Source organism: Rhincodon typus, chromosome 18 (genome assembly GCF_021869965.1).
Source record: "Rhincodon typus isolate 14 chromosome 18, sRhiTyp1.1, whole genome shotgun sequence".
In the NCBI taxonomy this organism is placed as follows: Eukaryota; Metazoa; Chordata; class Chondrichthyes; order Orectolobiformes; family Rhincodontidae; genus Rhincodon; species Rhincodon typus.
The window spans coordinates 54,717,813-54,742,771 of NC_063349.1; the positions used below are offsets into that span (position 1 = coordinate 54,717,813).

The 24,959-nt window shown below is 44.3% G+C and overlaps 1 protein-coding gene across 1 annotated transcript in view; it reads right to left on the bottom strand.

Moving 5' to 3' along the window:
• Positions 1-14,225, bottom strand: part of LOC109929140 (vesicular glutamate transporter 3-like) — a 70,611-nt gene extending 56,386 nt beyond the window's left edge. Inside the window, exons 1-3 of the mRNA XM_048607959.1 lie at positions 14,072-14,225; positions 3,723-3,978; positions 380-498 (exon numbers count right to left, since the gene is read on the bottom strand). Of these exons, the coding sequence (XP_048463916.1) occupies positions 380-498; positions 3,723-3,978; positions 14,072-14,172 (476 nt within the window). The 5' untranslated portion in view covers positions 14,173-14,225. The remainder of the gene's footprint in view (positions 1-379; positions 499-3,722; positions 3,979-14,071) is intronic.
• Between the last annotated feature and the right edge of the window lie 10,734 nt (positions 14,226-24,959).

Here is a 24,959-nt window from a genome sequence, read left to right on the forward strand (position 1 = left end):
TCAATCACATTGCTGTGGGCTTGGAGTCACATGTAGGCCAGACCAGGTGGAGATAACAGATTTCCTTCCCTGAAGGACATTAGTGAACCAACTATGGTTTTATGATAACAAAGGTTAATTGGTTATTATTAGACTTTTATTTCCAATTTTTAAAATTGAGTTCAAATTGCATCATCTGGCGTAGTGGGATATAAACCTGTGAATTTAGAATGTTACCTGTGTCTCAGGGTTCCTAGCAATAGCAATACCCTTTTACCAAGAGGTTAGAATGACACAGGGTAGCAAAGATGAGGTGGATCAGCCCAGATCTGATTGAATGACAGAACAGGGGTGAGGGGCCGAAAGGCCGATTAAGTTCTTAAGTGGTGAAAGATCTTACCTATTTGCAGCAAACTTGTTAGAGATAAAGCCACCTGGGATTTGAGTCACAATATAACCCCAGAAAAAGGAGCCATGAATCAGCCCTACAGTCTCAGGATTCCAATTGAATTGAGGTTTCTGAAACAAGAGAGCAGAACGAGAGAATTACCGTAGTCCTGCTCACAACATAATTCCATTTAATTAGATTATTGTTTGAAGCAGGCTTTTGTTAGCATAATGTGCAGTGGAACCAAAGAGTTTCATTTACCCATCAAACAGCTGCTCACCCACAGCCTCCTCCAGTTAAAACACAGCAAACTCCCAACAGGCATCCTTTAATTCCTGTAACATTTCAGCAAATCTCATTACAGCTAAAGTAAATGAATTAAAGGTCCAGTGAACTTGAAAGAGGTGCTGGCAAGTTCTATTCCTGTCCATTTTATTTTACACACAGCTGGGCATAAATATTTGGGATACAGCAGCGGGGGGGATAGGAAGTTTTAATGTCTTTGAGCGTAGGGTGAGATAATATGCCTGTTCTTTCATATTTACCAGATGACAGGGTCCCCTCCTTGTGAAATCACTATTACAGGGTACAAATTAGATTGTCTGAATCACTTCCCACACATGTTATATTCAGAATGAATTCAGATATCCTCCAGAAACAACCTGTCAAAGATATTTAATTCGTTTTTCCTTTAATTTGTTCTCGAGATGAGGACCAGGCCAGCATTTATTGCCCATCCCTAATTCCCTTGAGAAAGTGGTAATGAGCCTCAAGTCTAAAATCATTGACCCCTGTGTCTAGTAACTGCACCCAGGATGCTCTTAAAGAGGGGTATCCAGGATATTGATGCAACAACAGGGAATATAATTCCAAGTCATGATGGTGTGTGACTTAGCGACATAGGAAATAGAGGCAGGAAAAGGCCATTTGACTCATTAAGCATACTTTTCCATTCAAGGTGATCATGGCTCATCTTCCATCTCTCTCCCCAAAGTCTCTAGAAATATGGAAACATTATAATTATTGAAGGGAAACTTGCTGATGGTGGGATTCCCAAGTGCTTGCTGAGCTTGTTTTTTTTCTCCCTGGTTGTGGGCTTAGAAAGTACTGTTGAAGGATATGTGTGAGCAGGAACCTTCCTCAAGCAGGGACTGGTCTAGAATGAGAATCTTGGTCTGCTTTCTCTCTCAGAGGGCTCTGAGTCCTTGGAATTCCCTTCCTCTAAAGGCAGTGGATGCAGAATCTTTCAATATTTTTAAGGCAGAGATAGTTGGATTCTTGATGACCGGGGGATGAAAGATTATCGGGTTATTCAGGAACGTAGAGTTGAGGATAAAATCAGATTGACCATGATCTTATTGAATCATGAACCAGGCTCAAAGAGCCGAGTGGCCTGCTCTTGTTCCTTGTTTGTATGACAGAGCCAGCAATCCCCAAACTCAACTTTCCAACCCCACTGAAAGATTTGAGAAGGGCTCTTAGAAATGTTGTTGTTCCATTACTACATCTATGCAGAGAGTGTGGTAGTGTAGCGGGTATGTCATTGGGCTGGTTGTCTAAGGAGCTGGAGAGCATCTAGGAATTCTAAATTTAATGAAATACCATTTTTAAAAAGCTAGCAACAATATGATTCCACCAGGACATCGCTAAAAACCGATCTGGTTTGCTGTCCTCTCTAGTAAATCTGCCATCCTTACCCACATGTGACTCTAAAACCACATCAAGGTGATAGATAGGGGTGACTTGACTTGATAGAGGTGTACAAAATGATCAGAGGTATAGATAGAGTGGACAGCCGGAGACTTTTTCCAAGGGTGGAGGTAGCTATTACGAGGGGGCATAGTTTTAAAGTGAGTGGAGGTAGATATCGGGGAGACGTCAGAGGTAGGTTCTTTACTCAGAGAGTGGTCGGGGCGTGGAGTGCATTGCTGGAGAGGGTAGTGGAGTCGGCCTCATTGGGGGCATTTAAGTGGCTATTAGATAGGCATACGGATGATAGTATAAGGTAGGGGTGGAGGTTAGATAGGTTTAGGGTAAAAGTTCAGCACAACATCGTGGGCCGAAGGGCCTGTACTGTGCTGTACTGTTCTATGTTCTATGTTCAAGGTGGTTAATTCTGAACTGCCCTCTGACATTTCTGAGAATTAAGATTAATTCTTCATACAAATCTCCTCTAATGTTAGTTTATCTCAGCAAATCCCTCTTTTCAATTCTCCTTCATGTATTTATCTCACCTCCTCTTAAATGTTTCCGTAATTTTGAGAGTCACTGGAGTATTGGTCTCAATGAGAGAAGGGGCCAGGTGTAGAAGCAGAGAGTCTAGAACTGGGGCCTACGAGGCACTATTTAAAAATCAGGGGCGTCCCATTTAAAATAGAGATAAGGCAAACTTTTATCTCTCAGAAGGTCATGAGTTTTTTGGAACGCCCTTCATGAAAAAGGTGGCGGAAAGCTTAAGACCATAAGATCATGAGATGTGGGAGCATAAGCAGGACATTTGGCTTATCGAGTCTGCTCTACCCTTCAATGAATCATGGCTGATCTGATCATCCTCAACTCCACTTTCTTGCTTTTTTGTTCTAAATCTTAACGACCTTACTGATCAAACATCTACCTCAGCCTTGAATATGCTCAATGACCCAATGTCTGCAGCCCTCTGCTGTTAAGGATCTCACAGATTCACTTCCCTCTGAGGGAAGAAATTCCTCCTCATTTCTGTCTTAAATGGACAATCTCCCGCTGTGAGATTATACTCTCTCACGCACAGGTTTTGAATTTTTTTTTAAGGCAGTGCTGAATAGTATCTTGTTAAGAAAGGGGGTGAAAGGTTGTCAGGGTTAGGTGGGAATGTGGTTACAATCAGATCCGCCATAATCTTATTGAATGGCAGAGCAGCATCACAGTGTCGAATGACCTATTCCTGCTCCTCTTTCTTATGCTTTTCTGCTCTGTTAATGTTGAACAGCTCTTCAAACTCCATGAGGAGGGTGGCTCTTTATTCCTCAGGTGGGATGGCATCAATCAAGGGGATGTAGAACAGGCAACAAGTCCAATGACACAAAGAGCTCTCGCCCTGTGCCTGTCCGAGGATCCATGGATACTGACTGAAATGTGAGGCTCCTTTAAGCGGGAATGTGGCCTACTCAAGAAAACAACATGCCAGATATTCCCAGTTCCTCTGTCCTTCTCCCTTTGTTAGATGTTCAGGGAGGCTGTGGTGGTTCATGAAGACAGCTCGCCAGCACCTCCTCAAGGGCGCTAAGGGAAGGGCAATAAATGTGGGACTAGCCAGCTGGGCCCACGCCTTGTGAATGAATGAATAAAGAAAGGAAAGCTGAGTTTGTACAACACCTACCTCAATCTCCGCCTTGCCGTTCACATAGACAGTGTTGTTGTTGACCATTTCCACGATGGCCACGCCCAGGTTGCAGCGGATGCCAAAGGAGATGCAGAATCCGAGTCCACTCATGATGGCAATGATGTACCGCTTGGGCATTCCAAAGCAGTAGCAATCACACAACGGCTGCTTCAGGACCGCACTCTTCACCGGCTGGCCATCTTCATTCAACTCAATTTCCTCCTCTTTCTCCACGTTTGTACCATCCACAGCTCTGCGGGGGGGTAGTAATAGAGAGTTGGAGAGTCACACAGCACAGAAACAGACCCTTCGGCCCAAGTCGTCTTTGCCTACCAGGTTCCCTAAACTGAACTAGTCCCATTTGCCTGCATTTGGCCCATATCCCTCCACACTTTTCCTACCCATGTACCTAACCAGATGCCTTTTAAATGTTGTAATTGTACCAGCCTCCACCACTTCCTCTGGCAGCTCATTCCATACACACACCACCCTCTGCATGAAAAAGATCCCTCTTAAATCTTTCCCTTCTCAACTTAAACCTCCCCTACCCTACGGAAAAGACCTTTGCCATTCACCTTATCTATACCCCTCATGATTTTGTAAACCTCTATAAGGTCACCCCTCAACCTCCTATGCTCTGGTGGAAAAAGCTAAAGCCTATCCAGCCCCTCCTTGCAACTCAAACCCTCCATCCATGTATATCTTTCTTGTGCCCTTTCGGGTTTAATAACATCATTCCTGTAGCAGGGTGACTGGAACTGGATACACTATTCCAAATAGTGGGAGGGGTGAGAGAGATCACAAATGTTTATACATTTGTTTGAAAATGTTTTCTTACAATTAATGACCATAACCTAGATGAGTTTCCAATTTCAAACTTATTAATGGACTTGAAAGCTCTCCACCTGCCATTGTCAGATTTGAACTTATGACCTGGAGACATGGGTTCAAATCCCACATATGTTTGAAGAGTGTCGGCACATTAATAGGGAGGAGACAACAGCGTTGTGGGAATACCACACAGAAGGAGGCCATTCAGCCCTTCTCATGAGGGAGGCAGCATCATAGTATCCATGTCATTGTGACACCCAGTCTAATGACCTGGGGTCATGGGTTCAAATCCCACCATGGCAGGTGGAGAGTTTTCAAATCCATTAATAAATTTGAAATTGGAAACTGATCTGGGGTATGGTCATCAATTATAGGAAAATCCTATCTGGTTCACTAATGTCCTTTAGGGAAGGAAATCTGTTGGTTCTGGCCTACATGTAACTCCAGACCCACAGTAATGTGGCTGATTCTTATCTTCCCCCTGAAATAGCTGAGCAAGGGATTCCGTTCAAGAGCAAAACTATCAGTCTTGCCAAAAACACCCTCATTCCTTGAAAGAATGAATTAAATCATGGAAAATTTCACATTGTGAAGAAGAAGATTCTGTGAATGAAGCAATGAGACACAACTTGCAAAGGAATATCTAGATTTGCTCCGAATGATTTCTTAAGCTGGTCTTTCCATGATATTCTAATTCATTTGATAACTGTCCAATACGATATGTGATGCAGTTGTTAGGATGTCGCTTTGGAAACTGTCATGACACACTGGACTAAAGTGCGTTTGTAATATCACCTCCAGAGTTCCTGAGACAATGCGAAGGGGATTTTCTTGCCCAGTGCTGTTCCTTGGCAAACTCTCGGTGCATTCATGCTCAATCCCACCCTTTGGCCCATCGTGTCTATGCTAACCAGCAAATACCAAACTACACTAATCCCATTTACCTGCACTTTGGTCCATAGCCTATTGTGTCCTGGCATTTTAACAGCTTGTCCAGATGCTGCTTAAGTGTTGCGAGAGTATCTGGTCCACCACCCTCTCAGGCAGCACGTTCCATATTTCTACCATCCTCTGGGTGAAAAAGCTTTCTCCTCTAACCACTTGCTTATCATCTTAAACCTATTCTCTCTGATCGTAGACTGATCTACGCTGTCTCTGCCTCTCACAATTTTAGTATACTTCAATCGGATACCTCTCAGCTTTTATTCCTCAGTGCTCCCTAGGGACCTATCATTCATTATGTATATCAGTCCCTTATTAAACCTCCCAAAATGTATCACCTTGCACTTAACAAGATTAAATTCCACCTGCCATTGTTCTGCCCAATTTGCCCCATGATCTCAGACTGCAGCCTGCTGCCTCACTATCAACAACACCACCATTGTTCATGTCCTCTGCAAACTTACTCATTAAACTTTCTACATTCACACCCAAGTCATTAATGTACACAACAGCAAGGGTCCCAGCACCGATCCCTGTGGTGTACTGCTGGTCACAGGCTTCCAATCACAAAAACATCCCCCCACCATCACTGAGATAACAAGGTGTAGAGCTGGATGAACACAGCAGGCCAAGCAGCATCAGAGGAGCAGGAAGGCTGATGTTTCGCGCCTAGACCCTTCTTCAGAAAATGGTCCCCCAACAACACAAACCTGACTGCCCTGGTCGACCCATTGTCTCCGCCTGCTCCTGCCCCACCGAACTTATCTCCACCTATCTCGACTCCATTTTCTCCCCCTTAGTCCAGGAACTCCCCACCTACGTCCATGACATGCCCTCCACCTCCTCCAGAACTTCCAATTCCCCGGTCCCCAACAAAGGATCTCCCTTCCCCCACCATCACTCTTTGCTTCCTATCTGAAAGCCACTTTTGGATCCACTTTGCCAACTTGCCTTGGATCCCATGGGATCTTACCCTTTGGACCAGCCTTCCATGTGGGACCTTCTCAAAAGCCTTCCTGAAGTCCATTTAGACCACATCAACTGCGCTACCCTCATCAATGTATTTCGTCCCCTTTTCAAAAAACTCAATTAAACTGGTCAGACAGGATCTCCCTCTAACAAATCCGTGCTGACTATCCCCGATCAATCCCTGCCTTTCCAAGTAATGATTAATCCTGTCCTTTAGAATATTTTCCAACCATTTCTTTACCGCTGATGTCAGACTAACTGGTCTGTAATTACCCGGCCTATCCCTGCTGTCCTTCTTGGACAAAGGAACCACATTAGCTGTCCTCCAGTCACCTGGCACTTCATCTGTGACCAGCAAAGTATTAAATATCTCCGCCAGCGTCCCAGCAATCTCCTCCCACACCTGCCGTAGCAGCCTGGGATACATCTCATCCGGCTCTGGGGATTCATGCATCTATATGCCAGCTAAAACATTTTTTTTAAGAACGCTTTAAGTATTAGTAGGGAAGCAGCAATAGTTCGAAATTACACCTCCACATCATTGTCCAATTACATTTCTGCCTTTAACATTCCCTCTTTCTCCCTTTCAGTATTTACTTCTCTCAGACCTTCTTTCTGTCTTTACCTCCCTCTTGCTCTCTTCTTTCTACCTGTCTCTTTCTGGATTTCCATCTCCATCTATATCTGTAGCCATCTCTATTTGTTTCTGTACCAGTATCTTTGTTTTTATTTCATTTCTTTGCATTCCAAGTCCAAACGCAACAAGATCTGGATAACAAAAACAAAGTTGCTGGAAAAGCTCAGCAGGTCTGGCAGCACCTGTGAAGGAAAAATCAGAGTTAATGTTTCGGATCCAGTCACCCTTCCTCAGCGTTCTGCTGAGCTTTTCCAGCAACTTTGTTTTTGTTCCTGATTTAAGCATCCACAGTTCTTTCAGTTTTTATGATCTGGATAACATCCAGGCTTAGATTTACAAGTGGTAAGTAATATTCATGCCACAAAAATGCCAGGCAATGATCATCTCCAAGAAGAGAGAATCTAATCATTGAACCTTGACATTCAATGGCATTACTATTCCTGAATCTCTCACTAATAACATCCTGGGGGTTACCATTGACCAGAAGCTCAAATCACATGCCACATAAATACAGTGGCTTCAACGGCAGGTCAGAGCCTGGGGGCCCTGCAGTGGATAACCTGACTCCCCAAAGCCTGTCCACCATCTACAAGGCACATGTCAGGAGTGGAATGGAATAGTGCTTGACACCATCCAGGACAAAGTAGCCCGCTTGATTGGCACCACATCCACAAACATCCACAAACATCCACTCCCTCCACCACCGACGCTCAGTAGCAGCAGTGCTTACTATCTACAAGATGCACTGCAGAAATTCACCAAAGATCCTCAGGCAGGACCTTCCAAACCCACGACCATTTCATTCTAGAAGGACAAGGGCAGCAGATAGATGGGAATGCCACCATTTGTAAGTTCCCCTCCAAGACACAGCATCCTGACTTGGAAATATATCAGTGTTCCTTCAGTGTCACTGGGTCAAACTGGAACTCCCTCCCTAAGGGCATTGTGGGTCAACCTACAGCACATAGACTGCAGCGGATCAAGCTGGTAACCTCTGCTAGACATGTCAGACCATTGACATGGACACTACCGTCACACATGGGAACACCACCCATCACGTACACTGCAGATACTCATGTGACTTGGTCAACGTTGTCTATCTCATACACTGTAGGCAAGGATGCCCCAAGGCATGGTACATCGGTGAAACTATGCAGATGCTATGATAATGGATGAATGGACACTGCTCAACAATCACCAGACAGAGATGTTCCCTCCCAGTGGAGGAACACTTCATCGGCCAAGGACATTTGGCTTCAGATCTTCAGGTAAACGTCCTCCAAGTGGACTTTGTGATATACAATAACACAGAGTCACCGAGCAGAGGCTGATAGCCAAGTTCAGTCCCCATGGGGACGGCCTCAACTGGGATCTTGGGTTCATGTCACGCTACGTGTGACCCCACCTCACTATTCTGTATCTGTAAAATCTTCCTTACTGTGCTGCTTTGACAGCATCATCTTAATAACTTGTTATGATCTCTCTACCTTAATTAGTTTGTACAGTTTTGGATTACTTATTACACTCTCACACGCACTCTCACACACACACACACACACACACAAACCGATGGGGTGAATAATTCCATCCAAGATGTTTATTTGCAGATACATTCTATTTTGTTCAAGAAACACGCAACTTGTAGTCACAGTCAGGCAGTGTGGCATTTTATAAATTCCTGCTTTCAGAATAAAACCTGCCTGATTCCAAGTTAAAACTCTGAGACAGATTCTGAACAAGGCCTCACACCTGTAATTCGGTGTCTGACCTGAGATGTCACCTTCTGTACATTCCTATCACCGTGCCTGTTTGAAGTTTGGAAAGTTCGGCAGACACTGATAAAACCTTTAATTATCTCGGGGCAGTGACTTGAAATAGATTCTGGAATTTGCATCTTAATCAATCAAAACTTGGGTCTCCTTTCTAACAGAGTTTTCCATACCCTGCTTCTGCAATTTCTAGAATGCATTTCTAGAATGCTTTAATGTATGAACAATTAAAGATGCAACAAGAGGCAGGCAGGTAGCCATCTTAGGTTTGTGCACTCCAATCACACCAGTTGTATGATCCTTTGATCTCTCTGCTCTTCATCTCTCTGCCTATAAACTCTGTGTCTGTGTGCTTTCCCCTCACTGCACCTGACAAAGGGGCTGTGCTCCGAAAGCTTGTGATTTCAAATAAACTGTTGGACCATAACCTGGTGTCGTGTGATTTCTGACTTTGATGGATGAAGAAGGCAGCTCAGCACTGCCTTCTCAAGGGCAAGCAGGGATGGGCAATAAATGATGTCCTAGCCAGCAATGCCCACATATCATGTGTGAATAAATTAAAAGAAATCTCTTTATCTACCCGTAGCTCGGTCTGTATTCACTTCTACATCCAGTTCCTTTGTGAGATGATCTAATGCTCTCCTGTGTGAGTAATGACAGGACATCCTTTCAGTGAAGTACAGATCAAATAGAACAGAGGACCTGAATGGCTTTCTTTTGTTTCTTACAAAGCAGGTTTGCACACTTTCCTCTTACAAATCCTCATGTCATCACCTGAAAGAATGCTCCTGAGACTTCTCTTGGGGTCTATTTAAGATCCAGGCTTGCAGTCTTCCAAACCCAGCCAATATTGTCCTGGATTTCAGAGGTTTTCTGGAAGAGCACTTACGAGTCTGTGCCTGTGCTCTGGAGATGTCGAACTGAGATCCAGCTCGTTCAATCCCAGCTCACTGTTTTGAACTTGAGCCTGGAAGTTTTCGCACAGTGCTGTGCAATATTTACACCTCTATCAGAAATAAATGATCCAAACTCATGTTTGTGAGGATTTACCAAATCTCAGCGAAGTTTTCCCACAAAACAGATGGTACACACTGCCTGCCTCTGAGCGTCGGTGGTGGAGGGAGTGGATGCTTTTGGATGTGGTGCCAATCAAGCGGCTGCTTTGTCCTGGATGGTGTAAAGCTTCTTGAGTGTTGTTGGGGCTGCACTCATCCAGGCAAGTTGGAAGTATTCCATCACACTCCTGACTTGTGCCTTGAGAATAGTGGACAGGCTTTGAGGTGTCAGGAGGTGAGTTACTCACCACAGTATTCCCAGCCTCATATGCATTCTCACCAGTTTCCAATACCTTTTACTGCCCTTGCTTATTAAGAATTTATTGAACTCTGGCTTAAAAATACTCAAGGACTCTGCCACCACTGCTTTTTCAGGAAGAGAGATACAAGGACTCTGATTCTCTATGAGGAAAAAAATTCTCATTATCTCTGTTTGAAATGGGAAACCTCTTATTTTTAAACAGTGACCTCTAGTTTCAACTTCTCCCACAAGAGGAAACATCTCCACATCCACCCCGTACAGACCAGTGTTCTCTTTCAAATTCTTACAAGCTGCATGGGCCTCTAAATCCCGTATGTAGCAGAGACTTCCGAAATTGATGGTTTCTCCATGATTGGTGTGCCAATGCTGATCACCACGTGTGGAACATCGGAGCACTGAATGCACATGCAGCCAAACAACTTAGAGGGATCTCTGGTCATGATCGCTCAGGGTGTTGTGTTTCAATCAAATCATCCCTTACGCTTGTCAACTCCAGCAGATACCAGCCTAGTCTGTCCAACCTCTCCTCATAAGACAGCCTGCACGTTCCAGGAATCAGTCGCGTAACCATCTCTGAGCTGTCTTCAACACATTTACATTATTCCTTAGGTTTAGGGTAAAAGTTCAGCACAACATCGTGGGCCGAAGGGTCTGTACTGTTCTATGTTCTATGTTCCTTAACCACGGTGATTAATACTGTGCGCAGTACTCCATATGTGGTCTCACCAGTGCCCTGTAGAACAGTAGATCTTGCTGCTTTGTATCCTATTCCCTTTGCACCGAGCAATCACATTCTATTAGCTTTCCTAATTACTTCCTCAACCTGCAAACTAACCTTTTGTTATTCATACACTTGTACACTCAGATCCCTAAACATCTCAGAGCTTCACAATCTCTCACTATTTAGATAAATATGCTTCTTTTTATTCTTCCTGCCAAAATGGATAATTCCACATTTTTGCACATTATATTCCATTTGCCAATTGATCAATATCTTTTACTGTTTCTGTGCCCTGGCTCTGTAAACAATGTTGAGGTGGGTCGGAGCTACTTAACTCCAGATGAAAGGGGGCTTCCTAACTGCAGTGCTGAAAGAACCTGGCAGTGAAAGGCTAATGTGCCCCGCTCCTTAAGGCACTCCAGTTTTAATTGCACAAATTAATGATGGCTCTCTCTCTGTGGTCAGTTACAGTTCACCATTGTACTTACTGTCAATATCTCTTTGAAGTTTCCAAAGAGTGAGCTGCAGTCAGTAAAGGAACTTGCATTTCAATAGCACCTTGGGATATTTCCAAAGCACTTTGCAGCCAATGAAGTATTTTTGTTGTGTAATCACTGCAATGGTGCGGGATGCATGGCAGCCATATTGTGCACAGCAAGCTCCCACAAGACAGCAACATGATAATGACCAGACACCTTGTCTCACAGGTGATGTTGATTGAGAGATAAGTATTGACCAGGACAATAATGTCATGGGATCCTTTACAAATACCTGACAGGGGCCTCAGTTTAACGTCGACTCTGAGAGAGAGAAAAAACACCTCGAATTGTGCAGAACTCCCTCAGTGGAATCACTGGGAGTTAAAGCTGGGTCAGGAGCTCAAGTTGTTGAAGTGTGACTTTTCAACAAGAAAGCAGAGGCCCCTGTCCTCAGTTGTTGCTGACACTTAACCCAGCCGTGAATTATGAATAGCAGAAGCTTCAAGAAACTATCATATTCCCAGGTTTAAGGGGATTGCATTGAGAAATTGCTCCAGATTTATCACCAAGCGATCTCAGTCACTGGACATAAAACATTACACCATTACTCTATTAACAAAAAAAAATCCAATTTCATTTGTATAGCACCTTTAGCACAGTAAAAATATCCCAGGATGTTTCAAGGTGAGTTTTACCAGACACAGTTTGACGCCATGCCCCTGTTGGGGGAATGTGAGGATGAGTGAGCAAAAGTCCATCAAAGTAATAGGTTTTCAGGAGGTTCCTGAACGAAATAGGAGAGGGTGAGAGGCTGAAAGGTTTAGGGAGGGCATTCCAGAAGTTGGGTTCGAGACAGCCACTAACAGTGATTAAAATCAGGGATGTTCAGGAGGTCAGGTTTGTGGAGGAGTACCAGTATCTAAGAGGGTTGTAGGACAGGGGGAGACCACAGACATCAGAATGGCCCTGAGGAGAATCTTACAACGATGAGAACTTTTAAATAAGGCAAAAGATCTGTGGATGCTAGAAATCTGAAACAAGAACGGAAATTGCTGGAGAAACTCAATAGATCTGGCAGCATCTGTGGAGAGAGAGACAGGGTTAACGCTTCCAGCCCAGTGACCCTTTTTCTGAGTTTCTCCAGCAATTTCTGCTCCTGTTTGAGAATTTTTCCAGGCTTTGTGGGAGTTGATCCTTGAGCGTAGGAGGTGATGGGTGAATGTGACTTGGTGCAATCTAGGAAGTTAGGGAGTACAGAATCAAGGATAACCGAAGCAATGAAGCAGCAATTACAGCAGTCAAAGATATTTCAAAATCACAGTATGTTTTCAGAATAAGTAATCGTTTCAATTTTATGAATGCATTTATCATTAATTCATAAACCATCCTTTTATAAAGAATTGCCTTGCATTGCCACACAGTTCAATTCAAGCTGGAAGATAAATAAATCTGTGAAACCAATATTAATTGCAGTGGATTCTCAAATTAATAAACTCTTGATAGTGGACTAAAAAGCTGGACTTTAACAGCATTTCAGGTACCAACACCCTGGTAAATCATTGCAAATTAAGGTTCCATTACTATTTAAAAGCATGCGATGTTGCTCCATTGTAAACTGCACTGGGGCTGCATTTGTATATCCCACTGTCTGGGGTGGCAGTCGATGATTTACAGTCATTGATAGTGATAAACAGCATTTAATTCAGCTGGTTTTTCTAATGCATACTTTCTAAATGAGGCTGTTTGCTGTAGAATCTCTCCATGTCTTTCCAGCTCAATAATATTTTGGAATGAGTTTGGAATGAAATAAATTCGGAACAATTCTTGCCATTGAAACCTTTCTCTGAAAGGAATCTACTAAAGATTCTGTGTATAACAATGGACAGCATGTTATCCCAGATGGTAACCCCTTCCTTGTAGCATCTTAATAAAGTCTCCTCTTTTGTAACATTACTGACCAGTATTTGTTTTAATAAGAAGGTGTTGGACTAACATTCTATTAATGATGGATGAACAATGTTGAATATTGTCTTAGTTTGCAATTTGGGAATGGAAGGGCATCTCAATGTGCTAACTCAAGGAATTTTATCAAACTTATCAATTCCATAATGCTGAGGGGATGTGATTTATTGATTTATGTGGTTGAAGATATTGCCCTAAACTCGTTTCATTTCCTTAGAAAATCTATCTATTTAATTTTGTAAAACTAAAGCAAGTTAATTCACGTGGTCCACGTCTTTAAAATAAATAAATTCAGGGTCTAAATTGCTTTAAAAAATAAAAATCATATGAAGGTATAATATTAATGAGAACGTGCGTTTTTTTCTATTACAGGGTGCTGTACTCTTTTATTTAAAGAAAAGCTCACAGGTAAGACCAACCTGTTAAAACCTGTCAGTGTTGCCATCTCTGTACAAGAGTTTAGTAAATACGGTTGATTTTACTTTCCCGTTCAGATTGTGACCCACTTGGTTTTGTTCCCCCGACTCAAACTTCTGCCATTTCCCCCTTCGGTGGGCAAGATCACACTGGCTTCATCTGACGAGGTGTACCAATCTCCATGCTCAGCTCAGACCCTGGGGGGGATTGCTAACTTTGCATGACAGAACCTCTAGCAACCCCTCTACCCCCCACACGCACCGGAATTTCCAATACTGACAATTGAATGCAAAATAAAATACCTTTGAATATGCCCCAGCGTGTCTCCCACGGTGTGTTTAGTTTCCTCTTTGACAGGTTGGAAGAAAGTCTCCTTCAGAGTAGCAAACCCATTGGAAGGCATCTTTATCCGGCTGAGGAGGGGTATCTATCCCCGTCTGTCTTCAACTAGTTAGATTCTGTCAGTATCTATCAGACCAGGGACATTACTGTCCACACTTGGCTCATGGTCACTCTTAAAGAAGGCAGAGATTTCTTGTCTTTATTGAGAGAATTTGTTCTTTTCTCTCTCTCTCTCCCTCTCTCTCTCTGTCTCTCTTAAAGTAAGAATCCCAGGGCTTTCTGGCGACCAAACTAATCTAGAGAGGAGAGCAGATGTGGGTTTGATCATCCATCGTTCAGTCCCTGGTGCTCCTGGGAAAGTGCGTCGCTGTCCTCACACACAGCGAGGGTCACTAGACGTGCACTCCCCACTCTCCAAAACCATCAAACTACCAGTGACATCAGTGCACCACACAATCCAATTTCCGCTGAGCTCTGACCAACAGGAGCTCCAGCTACCTGTTCAAATGGCTCACAAGCCCTTGTCACAAGACAAGAGGCAGTGTAGAGGGAGAGAGAGAGAGAGAATGAAGGGATGAGTTTATTAAAAATTGACAGCTTTGTAGTCAGTCTGAATGACGCAGCCTGTGGTCTAATGCTGTAAACCTTGCCTTATTGTCACTGTAACTGATAGCGAGGGTGGAAACTCTGTGTTAAAATGCTTTTTAGATAGAATCTTTCAGAACTTAGAGCATTGTTAACCTCATCGACTTCAAAGCTTCTTTCAGCAATTAATTGTTAGATGATGATGTTTCAGGGTCGTCAAATTCCCCTTACTTTGTACAACATTTATATTAAAAATGAACTCAGCCAGCAATAACGTGACATGAAAATCTCTTGAATCTGTAGAACGCAATGTTTATATATTCCATTGCACAAATCAGTCAAACAAAATGCCTCTCAACGTATTCGGGAACGTTATTAAATTAATTTTTGCCGTCCTTTTTCTTTTTGCTTTTAAACCAGTCTGCAATTAACTGGAATTTAAACATTGCTGGTGAGTTTAATATTGCTGGCTGATGCAATTTTGTATTTTGATTTGATTGTTCTAAGCTTGTCTGAAGATAAACAAGGAAAGGAAGGCCATTCACCCACTTTAGCATGTTCCGCCATTCAAGAAGATCATGGTTTGCTTGATTGTAACCTCAATTCTGTACTCTCGCCCACCCTTTTGCTTATGGAGAATCCATTTACCTCTGCCTTAAGAATATTCCAAGACTCTGCCTCCACCATCTTTTCAGGAAGAGAGCTCCAATGACTCAGGAGTCTCTGACAGAAAAATAATTGCCTCACCTCAGTTTCAAATGGGCAGTCCCTGATTTTTAAGCAGAGATCGCTTGGTCAAGATTCCTGGGAGTGGGGTGTGAGCCTAGTGAAGCTATTCGATAGCTACTTGCATGCCAAACAGCGTAACAGTGAAGAAGGTTGTAGGATTACACAGAGATCTTGAACGGTTGGGTCAATGGGCTGAAGAGTGGCCGATGGTGTTTAATTTGGATAAATGGAAGGTATTGCATCTTGGTACAACAAACAAGGACAGGATTTATACAATTAAAAGTAGGGCCTTGGGTAGTGTTGTAGAACAGAGAGACCTAGGGGTTCAGGTACAAAATTCTTTGAAATTTGCATCACATACAGATATGGTGGATAAGAACGGTTAGCACACTTGCCTTCATTGCTTAAACCTTTGAATATAGAAGTTGGGACATTATGTTGAGATTGTACAGAGTCAGAAGACACACGACACCTGTTATAATCCAACAGGTTTATTTTGAAATCACAAACTTTCGGAGCATACCCCCTTCATCAAGTAAAGACTTCACTTGATGAAGGATCTACATTCCGAAAGCTTGTGATTTCAATTAAATCTGTTGAACTATAACCTGGTACCATGTGACTTCTGACTTTGTCCACCCCAGTCCAACACTGGCACCTCCATATTGAGATTGTACAGGGCATTGGTGAGGCCTCTTCTGGAGTACTGTGTCTAGTACTGTTCTCCTTATTATAGGAAGGATATTAAGCTGGAGATGTTCAGAAGAGATTTACCAGGATGTTGCCAGGATAGGAGGGTTTGAGTTATAAGGAGGCTGGATAGGCTGGGACTTTTTTCACTGGAGTGTAGGAGATTGAGGGGTGACCTTATAGAGGTTTGAAAAATCATGTGGGGTGTAGATAAGGTGAGTGGCAGGTGTCTTTTCCCCAGGGTGGGGGATTTCAATTCTAGCAGGCACATTTTTTAAGGTGAGAGGAGAAAGATTTTAAAAACACAGTGGGGGCAACTTTTTTACAGACAGAGTGTTTCCTACGTGGAATGAATTTCTAGAGGAAGCGGTGGATGTAGGTACAGTTACAATGTTTAAAAGACATTTGGATAAGTACAAAAGTAAGAAATGTTTGGAGGGATATGGGCCAGGAGCAGGCGGGTGGGACTAGTTTGTTTTGGGATTATGTTTGGCATGGAAAGATTGGACCGAAAGGTCTGTTTCTGTGCTGTATGACTCCATGAATGTATGACTCTGACAGGAGGAAAAGAGCCTGTCGATATCTACCCTGTCAAGCATGTTAAATGTTTCAATCAAGTTTTGAGGTTATGGAAAAGAAATGCAAAATATATTAAAGATTTTCCACTCGTGTCTTTTCCTGCGATCTAACCCGACATTTTCCTCAGATTACGAAGCCAAAAAAATAGTAATCTTTCAACAATTTACATTTAACATTCTGAAGCCTCCCAACCTCTGTCACAGGGGGCTAATCAAGGAAAGTTTGATCCCAAGTTACTCCAGGAGATAGTAGGACAGGTCATCAATAATTCAAAGAGATAGTTTTTGAGGAGGAGAGAGAGAGAGAGAGGTTGGCAGGTGGTGATGTTCAGGGAGGCAATTCCAGAACATGTGGCCCAGTCAGCTGAAACAGAGGCCTCAAGTAGCGATGGGAATCAGAGACACAGGAGAGACCGGAATCAGGTGAGTTGAGACATGGGAAGGTTGACATGCTGCAGGTGACCCTGGAGGAACGGAGGGGTGAGGCATTCAATAAACAGCTAACAGTGTTGTCAATTTCCCACATACCACACAGCTCACAGCCATCCCCTAACCATGAAATGGAGCCTCTCTTGGTTACAGGCAGCAGCGAAAATCAACACAGGAATAAGATTGATCATTTGAGACTTTACGTATGAACTTATAAACAAGGAACAGGGCATCTCAGCCCTTTGAGCCTGCTCCGCCATTCAATAAAATCGTGGCTGATTGGATTTTAACCTCTACTCTACATTTCTGTATATCCCCAATAACCTTTCACCCCCTTGGTCAAACTATCGAGCTCACCCCCAATTTCTTTTGATTATTTTGTCCTTTGAGGAAGGTTTGGACCAATCCTGCTCCTATTTGCTGCCCACTTGTGGTAGTTGCGGAACATTACACCTGAGCTTTCAAACTTTTCCGGCCCTTGGAAATGATAGACTAATACTCTGCTGACGGAGACCATTTGGCCCATTAGTACTATGCTGGACATTGAAAGAACTATCCAATCCACTCTGATACTCTTTTCCCAAAGCATAAGACTACCCTAACCTAACTCCCTTTAAAAAAGTTTATTTTAAAAATATTTAATGAAGATTATTTTATAAAATATTTCATAAAATGTCCTTTAATATATGGACAGGCCCATGGAGAAGCCTGAGATTGATTGACCAACTTAAAGACTTGTATTTAAAAGATTAATTAACATAATAAAATGTTCAGAAAGGAATTAAAAAGAAAAAAGAGACACCCAGACAGATGAGGAGATATTAAGAGTCCGATGATCAAACCCTCGGACAAAGGAATTGTTTTTAAGGAGTGCCATAAAAGAGGAACGAGGAGCCGAGAGGTTTATGGACAGAATTCCAGAGCTTGAGGACCAGGCAGCTGAAGCCAAGGCCCAATTAGTGTAGTGATGAAAATCAGGAATTCTCAAGATGTTGGAAGCACAGAGAGATCTCAGAGACAGGTAGGAGTGCAGATACTAGAAGCCAGAGTCAATAAACATGGAGCTGGAGAAGCTCAGCACATCACACAGCATCCAAGGAGCAGGAAAGACAATGTTTTGGGCTGAAACCCTTCATCAGGACTGGGGAGGGGGAGGGGAGACCAGAAATAAATAGAGGAAGAAGTGTGAGGCTGGGGGAAGGGTAGGTAGGATGGAGATAGGTGGATGCAGGTAGGGGGTTACAGTGATTGGTCAGTGCTAAGGGTGGGGTGGATAGGTGAGGAGGAAGATGGACAGGTTAGGTCAGGTCAGGGAAGGCTGGATATGGGATAAGGCTGGGGGTGGAGGGAATTTGAAGCTGGTGAAGTCAACGTTGAGGCCATTGGGCTGTAAGCTCCCAAGACAAAATATCAGGTGTTGTTCCTCCAGTTTATGTTTGGCCTCACACTGACAGTGGAGGAGGCCAAGGATGGACTTGTCACCGGGGGAGGGGGAATTAAAATGGATGGCACCCGGAAGGTTGGGTTGATTGGTCCGTGAGTCTATGTTTGGTCTCCCCGAGACAGAGGAGACACATCGGAAGCAACGGATGCAATAAAAAGATTGATCTGTAAAAAAATAAATCAGGCTGAATGAAGTGCAAGTGAATATCTGCTGGATCTGGAAGGATTGCTTGGGGCCATGGTCAGAGGTGAGAGGGGAAGGTGTAGGGGCAGGTGTTGCACCTCGCGTGGTTGGAGAGAAAGGGACCGGGTATGATGAAGAAATTGGTGAGGAGTGGAGAGCTGACGAGGGAGTTGCAAAGTGAGCTGTCCCTGCGGAAAGTGAACGGGGGTAGGGAAGGATTGATGACTGTATCGGTGCTACCTCATGCTCCCATGAGGAGCTGAAGCAGTTCATCAACTTCGCCAACACCTTCCACCCCGCCGTCAAATTCACCTGGACCATTTCTGACACCTCCCTCCCTTTCCTGGATCTGTCCAGAAACCGACTCATCACTGACATCCATTTCAAACCCACCGACTCCCACAACTACCTGACTACACCTCCTCTCACCCACCCTCCTGCAAAAATGCAATCCCTTATTCTCAATTCCTCCAACTCTGCCACATCTGCTCCCAGGATGAGGTATTCTACTCCAGGACCTCCCAGATATCCTCCCACCCTCCTCTGTAATTAAGGATGCCCTCAACCACATCTCCTCCATATCCCGCACTTCTGACCTCAAACACCCTTCTCCCCAGCAGCAATAAGAATAGAGGCCCCTTAGTCCTAACATACCAGCCCACCAACCTCCGAATCCAATGCATCATCCTCCAATATTTCCGCCACCTACAATCAGACCCCACCACCAAAAAGATATTTCCCTCCCCACCCCTGTCAACCTTCCGCAGGGACCACTCACTCCATGACTCCCGCATCAGCTCCACACTCCCCACCAACCTTTCACAGAATCATAGAGTCATAGGTTCCTACTGCACGGAGACAGGCCCTCCGGCTCAAACTGGTCCATGCTGACCAAAGTGTCCATCCATGCCCAACCCCATTTCCCTGCACTTGGCCCATATCCCTCTAAACCTTTCCTATCCATGCATTCATCCAAATGCCTTTTAAATGTTGATAATGTACCTGCCTCAACCACTTCCACTGGCTGCTCATTCCATATGTGCATCACCCTCTGTGTAAAATAGTTGCCCCTCAGGTTCCCATGTATTCTTTCCCCTCTTACCTTAAATTGATGCCCTGTCGTCCTCGATTCCCCAAACCTGGGAAACAGATGGAGTGCATTCACCCTATCCATGCCTCTCATGATCTTATATACGTCTATAAGATCCCCCATCAGTCTCCTACGCTCTAAAGAAAAAAGTCCTAGCTTGTCCAACCTCTCCCTATAACTCAGTCCCTTGAGTCCTGGCAACATCCTTATAAATTTCTTCTGCACTCTCTCCAGTTAATAACATCCTTCCTATAGCACAGTGACCAAAACTGAGCACAATACTCCAGTGCGGCCTCACCAACGTCCTGTACAACTGCATCATAACTTCCCAACTTCTGTACTCAATGCCCTGACTGATGAAGGCCAGTGTGCCGAAAGCCTTCCTCACTGCCCTGTCTACCTGTGACTCCACTTTCAGAGACCTGTGCGCCTGAACTCCAATGTCCCTCTGTTCCACTACACTCCTTAGGGCCCTACCGTTCACCATGAAACTCCTACCTGGATTTGACTTTCCAAAATGCAACACCTCATACTTATCTATTTTAAACTCCATTTGCCATTTCTCAGCTCACGTCCCCAACTGATCAAGATCCTGCTGCAATTTCTGATAATCTTCCTCACTGTCCAAGACACCGCCTATTTCAGTGTCATGTGCAAACTTACCAATCATGCTTTCTCCATTCTCATCCAAACCATTGATACAGATAACAAATAGTAATGGGCCCAGCACTGACCCCTGAGGCACACCACCAGACACAGGCCTCCAGTCTGACAAGCATCCTTCCACTATTACCCTCTGCTTCCTACCATCAAGCCAATTGTGTATCCAATTTGCCAGCTCTCTCTGGATTCCATGTGATCTAACCTTGCAGAGCAGCCTACCATGTGGAACCTTATCAAAGGCCTTACTGAAATCCATATAGACTACATTTACTGCCCTGCCCTCATCAACCTTCCTGGTCACTTCATCAAAGAACTCTAACAAACTTGTGAGGCATGATCTCCCAAGCAGAAAGCCATGCTGACTACTCCTAATCAAATCCTGTCTTTCTAAATGCATGTATATCTTAGCCCTCAGTATCTTCTCAAGTAACCTACCTACCACAGACGTTAAGCTTATTTGTCTATAATTCCCAAGTTTTTCTTTGCAGCCCTTCGTGAATAAGGGCACAACATTCACTACCCTCCAGTCTTGTGGGTCCTCACCCATGGCTAACAATGATGCAAATATATCAGACAGGGCCCCAGCAATTCCTTCCCTAGCCTTTTGCAGGGTTCTTGGATATATCTGATCAGGATCAGGAGATTTATCCACCTTTGTATATTCTAATACTTCCAACACCTCCTGTACTGTGATATAGATTGTCCCAAAGATATCGCCACTAACTTCGCCAAGTTCCCAAGTCTTCATGGTCTTTCTCCACGGTAAACACAGAGGAGAAATATTCATTGAGGACCCCACCCATCTACCCACATACATGTCCACTTTGGTCCTTGAGGAGTCCTATTCTCTCTCTAGTTATTCTTTTTCCTTTAATATACTTAAAGAATCTCTTTGGATTCACCCTAATCTTCTCATCCAAAGCTGTCTCCCCTTTTCACCCTCCTGATTTCCTCCTTCAGTAAACTCCTGAATCCCCACTATACCTCCAAGGATCCCCTTGATCCCAGCTGCCTTTACCTGAGTCATTCCTCCTTTTCTTTCTGGTCAAAGATGAATATCTCTTGCCATCCAGAGTTCCCTACTCCTGCCAACCTTGCCCTTCACCCTCACAGAAACATATAGACCTTAAACTCTAGCTATCACACTTTTAAAGGCCTCCCACTTGCCTGAGGTCCCTTTACCTGTAAACAAACTATTCCAATCAACCCCTGCAGGCTCCTGTCTCTTTCCATCAAAATTCACCTTGCTTCAATTTAGAATTTGAACCTGTGGACCAGTTTTGTCCTTCTCCATAACTATTTAAAAGTAACAGAACTATGGTCACTGGTCCTAAAGTGCTCCCCCACTGTCACCTCAGTCACCTGTCCTGCCCTATTTCCCAACAGTAGGTCGGGTTTTGCCCCTTCCCGAGTAGGACTCTCTATATACTGCTTGATGAAACTTTCCTGAACACATTTAACAAATTCAACCCCATCTAAACCTTTAACATATGGCAGTTCCAGTCTGTGTTAAGAAAATTAAAATTCCCTACTATGACAACCCTATTACTCCTGCAAAGCTCCGCAATCTCCCTGCATATTTGTTCCTCTAATTCCTGTTGACTATAGTACAACCCCAATAATGTCACCATTCCCTTCTTATTTCTTAGCTCCACTCATAAAGCCTCACTGGATGATCCGTCAGTTATTTCATCTCTGACTACTGCTGTGGGACTCCCCCAGTCAAAAATGTGAATCCCCCTCCACTCTTTCCTCCACCCGTGTCCCACTTAAGGCACCTGTACCCTGGCACATTAAACTGCCAGTCCTGTCCCTGCCTTAGCCATGTTTCTGTAATGGCTATAACATCCCAGTCTCACATACCCATTCCCCACTGAGTTCATCAGCCTCACTTGTCAGCTCTCTTGTATTCAAATAGATACAATTTGATCCAAGAGGCATTCCTTGCTCCCTGTCCTGTTCCAGCCTGACCTGTCTCTTCAACTTGCTATTTCTGATTACTGTATCTCCTTCCAGCCTCGCACTAGCCTCCTGCTGTTGAGGATCCCATCCTCCTGTTAATCTAGTTTAAACCCTCCCTTGCGGAACTAGCAAATCTGCCTGCCAGGTTATTGGTCCCCCTCCAGTTCAGGTGCAACCCCGTCCCTCTTGTACAGGTCACCTTTGCCCCAGAAAAGATCCCAATGATCCAGGAATCTGAATCCCTGCCCCCCCCACCCCATACCAATTCTTCAGCCACCCCTTCATCTGCCACACCCTCCTGTTCCTACCCTCGCTAGCACGTGGCACTGGAAGTAATCCAGAGATTACCACCGTCGAGGTCCCGGTTTTTAACTTTTTTTTCCTCGCTCTCTATAATCACTCCGCAGGACCTCATCCCTATTTCTACCCATGTCATTTGTGCCAATGTACATAATGACTTTTGGCTGCTCACCCTCCCCCTGGAGAACATTCTGCAGCCTCTCTGAGACATCCTGGACCCTGGCACCCAGGAAGCAATGCACCATCCTGGATTTCCATTGGCAGCCACAGAATCTCCTGTCTGTCCCCCTATCTATCCAATCTCCTATCACTAAAGTCCTGCGTACCTTTACTCTTTCCTGCTGTGCCCCAAAGCCAGTCATAGTGCCACTGATCTAGCTACTGCTGCTTTCCTCTGAACAGTCATCCCCCCCAACAGTATCCAAAACGCTATACTTGTTTTTGAGGGGAATGGTCCCAGGGGATTCCTGCACTCTCTGCCTGCTCCCTTTGCCTTTCCTGGTGGTCACCCAGCTACTCTCTGCCTGCACCTCACTAAAACTCTTCCCTATGCTGTGCTCAGCATCTCGGATTGTCCTGAGTGCATCCAGCTCCAGCTCCTGAACACGGTCTCCCAGGAGCTTTAGCTGAGTGCATTTCCTATGCTGTAGTCACCAGGGATGATGGAAGTCTCCCTGAGCTCCCACATTCTGCAGGAGGAGCTAGCCACTGCCCGTACCTTTCCCTGCAACCACAGGAGGTGCTACATCTCCCCTCCCATCTCTGTCCAAGGCCCCAAACAATCCTTCCAAATCCAACAGACATTCACCTGCACTTCATCCAACTTTATCTATTCTTTTTACAAATCAATACCCTTTTATTGCAACCATTGCTCCCATTGTGGTCTCCTCTATATCAGGGACTGGTTCGAAGAGCATCTGTGCTCTGCACACACCAACCAACCCGACCTTCCTGTTGCCATCCACTTTAATTCCCCCTCCCACTCCCCTGGTGACATGTCCATCCTTGGCCTCCTCCACTGTCAGTGTGAGGCCAAACGTAAACTGGAGGAACAACACCTGATATTTCGCCTTGGGAGCTTACAGCCCAATGGCCTCAATATTGACTTCACCAGTTTTAACACCCCTCCACCCCCAGCCTTATCCCATATCCATCCCTCACCTTCCTCCCCACCTTCCTGACCTGACCAAACTTGTCCGTCTTCCCACTCACCTATCTGCTCCACCCTTGGCACTGACCGATCACTGTAACCCCTTATCTACGTCCGCCTATCACCATCCCACCTTCCTTTCCCCAGCCCCAACCCCTCCCTCTATTTATTTCTGGGCTCCCCTCCCCCTCACCAGGCCTGATGAAGAGTTTTGGTGTGAAACATTGACTTTCCTGCTCCTCTGATGCTGAGAGATCTCAGAGTTGTGGGGCTGGAGGAGATTATAGAGACAAGGAACGTTGAAGCCATAGAGATATTTTAAAACAAGGATGTGAGCTTTAGGCAATGGCCTAGTGGTATTGTCACTGGACTATTCAGGTAGGGACCTGGGTTCAAATTCTGCCATGGCAGATGGTGGAGCTTGAACTTAATGAAAATCTGGAATTAAGAATCTGATGATGTCTATGAATCCATCGTCATTCTCAGAAAACCCCATTTGGCTCACGAATGTCCTTCAGGGAAGGAAACTGCCATCCTTACCTGGTCTGGCCTACATGTGACTCCAGACCCACAGCAATGTGATTGACTCTTAACTGCCCTCTGGGCAATTAGGGATGGGCAATAAATGCTGCCTGGCCAGTGACGCCCTCATCCTGTTAATGAATAATTTTTTAAAAATGCTGCAGGTGTTTGAGATTTGAAATAAAAACAAAGTCCTGTGGAAACTTTGGCACTATCTGTGCAGAGAGAAAAATCTGATGTGACTCTGAGACGGGTTGGAAACAATTTTTTTTATGCTATTGACAAAGGGAGAGGAGGAGTAAGTGGAACAAATGGTGGGGTGCCCAAAGCAAAAGACAAGGAGAGTGCTAATGATATTAAAGAAGTGATATAGATGAAAAATAGGTGTTAAGGATAACCAAAAATGGATTGGCTTTGCTGAATGTAAACCCATGCAAACAAGACATGGGGGTGAGGGGAAGGGAGTGCCGTTAAAATGGAGAAGAGTGTACATGCTGGAAAGTTGTTGAACTCTGTATTGAGC